The sequence below is a fragment of the Triticum urartu genome, chromosome 7 (assembly GCF_003073215.2).
Source record: "Triticum urartu cultivar G1812 chromosome 7, Tu2.1, whole genome shotgun sequence".
NCBI lineage: Eukaryota > Viridiplantae > Streptophyta > Magnoliopsida > Poales > Poaceae > Triticum > Triticum urartu.
Genome location: NC_053028.1, coordinates 322783909 through 322788331, shown reverse-complemented (window position 1 = coordinate 322788331; position 4423 = coordinate 322783909). Strand labels below are relative to the sequence as shown.

At 39.7% G+C, this 4423-nt stretch overlaps 1 protein-coding gene across 4 annotated transcripts; it reads right to left on the bottom strand.

The window, feature by feature from the left end:
• Positions 1–798: 798 nt before the first annotated feature.
• Positions 799–4147, bottom strand: LOC125520731. 4 transcript variants are annotated; one of them, XM_048685723.1, is made up of 12 exons: positions 3853–4147; positions 3525–3724; positions 3272–3421; positions 3014–3149; positions 2497–2693; positions 2256–2333; positions 2053–2142; positions 1882–1955; positions 1688–1772; positions 1510–1574; positions 1393–1418; positions 799–1261 (listed from the first exon to the last, which is right to left on the bottom strand). In XM_048685723.1, exons 5-12 carry the CDS (start codon positions 2688–2690, stop codon positions 1256–1258), a joined length of 618 nt encoding a protein of 205 aa, XP_048541680.1. In that variant the 5' UTR covers positions 2691–2693; positions 3014–3149; positions 3272–3421; positions 3525–3724; positions 3853–4147; the 3' UTR covers positions 799–1255. The 4 variants fall into 4 exon arrangements, with proteins under 4 accessions (XP_048541680.1, XP_048541681.1, XP_048541678.1 ...); XM_048685724.1 differs by lacking the exons at positions 3014–3149; positions 3272–3421; positions 3525–3724; positions 3853–4147 and adding an exon at positions 2838–2866; XM_048685721.1 differs by lacking the exons at positions 799–1261; positions 1393–1418; positions 1510–1574; ... (1 more) ...; positions 1882–1955; positions 2497–2693.
• Between the last annotated feature and the right edge of the window lie 276 nt (positions 4148–4423).

Below are 4423 nucleotides of genomic sequence, written 5' to 3'. Positions count from 1 at the left end.
TTAACTGGACAGTGCTAATGTGAGCTAGCTAGCTAATGTGAGCTAGCTAAAATTCATGCTAATGTGAGCTAGCTAGCTAATGTGAGCTAGCTAAAATTCATTCGATGGGTAATGAGATATTAATAAAATCGGATGAGACCCTGTTGGGGGTGGAAAGAAATATAGTAGTCACCCCTAATAATATATGAATATGAAAATGATAATGGTAGCAAGCCAACATGATTTCTCTAGATAACAAAATCCTCATTATATTTTTCATGCTATTGACATAATAATTTATAATTTATAACAATAAATATAATATAACAATTATAGGAAAAGATGCTTCATACACGAAAATAAAGAAGAAAACGGCACGGCAAAGCACACATATGCTTCTAGTACTATCTATTAGCAGTCAGTGTCAGCTAAAACGGGACTCTGCAGGGTACACTTACAGTTTGGGACTAAAAGCTTTGTTGTTGTTGGTTGCTTCGCAGCAGACGGTGGCCGCTACAATCGTGTGTATACATGGTATACGCAAAATTTGTGCCACACAAAAACGGAAATGTCAATTTTAAAATACATTATGCATGTTTGGATGATGATTGTTTGAAGAACTTGCATGGGATGCAGGGATGTTGATGACAGGCATGTGAGCATTTTTTTCTTGTTCTACCTATTTGATAGGAAACAATTCTGTTCTCGTTATAAAATGCCCATGTGAAAAAACGACTGGATTAATATCGGTGTGCACACATAAGCATACAGGGACAAAGTGGGGCGCATCGGGCACAAAAAAAGAGCTTGTGATGCATCATGGTGCTCGAGGCGATGTTTTTAACCAGATAAGGGCATGTACAATGGTGGCATATGAATACATATGCCCCATAACAAAAAGTAATTTAAAGCAGCTACACCTGTAAGTGGCTGACTCAGAACCACCTAAAAAGCATGCCAAACCGGCCACTGAGGGCCTAACACTGATTGGTAGACGAGGCTTCTCTGCAGTTCAAACTCATAAAACTAAGCATATTTGACTCAATTCAGTAGATAGAACCAAGCATATTTGATTCAAAAACACAGGAAATGTAGGACACCAGTGAACAACACTGCAGCACAAAGGAGAGATTAACACCAAAAACAATAGGGTTCAGCTTGGGTGGATAAAATCGTTTACTATAACACAAAGTACTGCAGCCCAAGAGATAGTCTATGTCGACTTGGCCAATCTTTTTAGTAGATTATTATCAGCGCTGCTCCTTCATTACGATTATCAGCTCTATAAAAAAAGGAATGTCAATGTCCAATTGAAAAACTGAAGAGGGTAAGTAAATGCAAATGACATAAGTTTGCAAAGACAAACAGCATGTTCACTTCCAAAACATTTATCTGCTTCGTAATTTGACTAACCTCATCATCTGCATTTCCTAGCATGCCTGAAACAACAATCAACGCTTGTTAGTGAGAACACTGAGACAAGAAACATAAAAATGAAAGATGGAGCTATGCATTTTTCTTTCAAGTTACCCTGGATCTTTACAGCGCTTTTGCTTCTCTTTTTGTCCTTGTTATTTTTGTCATCAGATTCGCCACTAAAATCAATATGTATACTTGTTAACCATTTTCGGGAAGCAACAGTATATTACTTCTGACAAACAGTTTAAATTCAACAAGAAAAATAAGATATTGTTTATTGAAATCATACCTCGAGTGAACAGGTATGGTATCAGCATGAGCCACAACGTCACCACTGGTAATATGAATACCCAAATCCTCCAGAGTTACACTGTCTGAAACAACAAATGATGCTCGTAAGCGATAATTTGCGCACAAGACACATAAATAAGTATAAACCCATGTAGAAGTTGGAACCAGTGAATTCTTCTTTCAAGTTTCTACCTAAGATCCCTCCAATGCTCTTCCTTGTCTTGCCGCTCGTGTTGCTTTGGTCAGATTCATAATCAGATAGAGACCTGGCAGGATTTTTTTTTCAGAGCACACGCTAGTAAATAGCAATTTGCACCAACATAATAAATGCAACAAGAAAAACAAGATGATGCTACATCATACCATGATGGAGTGGCACCCAAAACAATGTTGTTAGGACTGCCAGCAATCACATCTGCACTTTCAGATTCATTGCATGGTTCAGATAGGTTCCTGACAGCACAGTAGCACACATCACGAGCACATGCCAGTAAATATCTTTGAGCACAAACAAGATAAATTCAACAAGAAAGAAAACAAGATGATGTTTATTATTGACATAATACCGTGGCAATGGAGCAGCACTGTTGGTGAGAGTTTTAGGAATGGGAATATCATCAGGAGAAACCTCATTTGATTGGTGCCTGAAAGCACACACCAAAATTACACTTATGGCTCAAACAACACAGATGCAACAAGAGATATAAAATAATACTCCCTCCGATCCATATTACTTGTCTTAGTTCTAAGACAAATAATATGGACCAGAGGGAGTACTACTATTCAGATCGTACTCTGTATACATACTTCTTCAAAGCAGTACGAACACGTGCAATCGGATCATAGTCGATATGAGATCCAGGAGGAAATCGTTCTTGAATAAGGATCAAAAGTTTCAGCAAACTATGTCGGATTTCTTCAGAAAGGTAAAGCTTTTGCTCGGCTCGCTTAGCTTCTGGAGCAAGCAAGTGAGCATGTGCAGTAGAAGTCTCCATTTTCATGCCCTTCAAAACATCATTTTACAATTGGTAACAGTGGCGGAGCCAGGAAATTTGAATTAGGGGGGCCGATTGCAGTCAAAATAGGTTGGGGAGGGCCAAAGCATAGAAAAAATAGACTTTAAGCATAAAAAATTGCTAATTAAGCACTGTTCATCAGTGAATTAGCAGCAAACTCCTAATGTCGGGGGGGGGGGGGGGGGGGCAGGGCCCCTGCTGGTCCCCCCCTGTCTCCGCCACTGATTGGTGATGAGAAGCTTATGGCCATTGAAGCATGAAGACTGGAAATTAGGTAAAGCACGTTTTTGGCAGAGGCGTGAACTTACCTGTGGTCAGAAAATATAAGGCAACCCGCCGGACCTCAGTGCAAAACTCAAGTTTCTCTTGCCTCAGTTCAACTGGAAACTCATCAGCCTTCGTGGTGCACAATACATACATCAACTTAGCCTCCTCCGTGATACACTTGAAAACAACAACAGATTTTCAATTGGTGCAAAATAAAATAGTGAACACCAAGCGATTACTGCTACAAATTGAATAGACAATGCCAGAGGTTGACAAGTTCTGTATTTTGCAGACTGTACCATAAAGCAAGCAGCTGGAACGATGGATGTTGCTGGAACAGTGAGTGTAGAAGCTCCATTCTCGAAACGACTTGCTTCTTCCACTATCTTTTTATTCAGTTCAGGATCGTCATCAAGGATGCCAGATAACATATGCTCTGCCTCCAAACACTTGATACAAGTGTTTTAAAATGGTGTGAACAAGTGAATTAGCAGAGCAATCAATCAAATACAGTAACATTGTTTAGTTTTAGCAGAGGCATGAGGAACTTACCCCAGTGGCTGCTGCAGCGTTGAGATGTGCAACTGCAGAAGGATCTTCAAAGTTCTGGTCTTCCAGCTTGAAAGATTCATAAACACCTTTGATATTCTTCTGATAATACTGCTGAAGGTAAGTAAAATAATCCTCGAAGAGAACAGAACCACGCATCCACGGCAACAGCCTCTTCCAACCCCATGCGGTTTCCACAAGATCTTAACAGGGAAGAAAGACAAGTCAGATGGTCAAACCCCAACAGATACATAAAGATAGAGCGGAAAATCACAGCATCGGGTGCATATGGATCGCGAGCCTCAATCTTAAACCGAAGAATAAAGCTTACCCTTTTTCTTGTGGCGAATGACATTTAGCGGAGGAAGAATCACGCCACGATTGCTTTTCAAGACTTTAAGAAACTCCTTCGTAGGTCTTCCAGGCGGTAGGATGAAGCGGCAGCGGAGAATTTGAAGTACGGCAAAATCCAATGTCTTCTTCGGATCTAGGCCAACATCCACTATTCCTAATATCCGCGGATCAATGTCAACATCCAGCGGATCTATATCAAGAGCCATCATATTCGATTCTAGGGCAGAATCTAGATTTGACGGAACGGGGTGTTGTTGGTTAGGCTTGTCACAGTGGCGAGTAACTTAGGCTAGTGTGACACTAGTCTAAGTTAATAATAACTTAGACTAGTATGACATTAGCGTAAGTTATTATTTTCATAATGCAAAGTAACATAATAGTAGTAATTTAGATGGCTTCATTAATTATCTTATAGACTTATCTTGTCTTAAAAAGCGCTATGTTACAGTAACATATTACGTTACCACCTCTTATTAATTACTTGCCACATAAGTAAAAAATTCTTGAAGTGTGCTATGTTACTAGCTAAGTTACTCCCACTATGACTA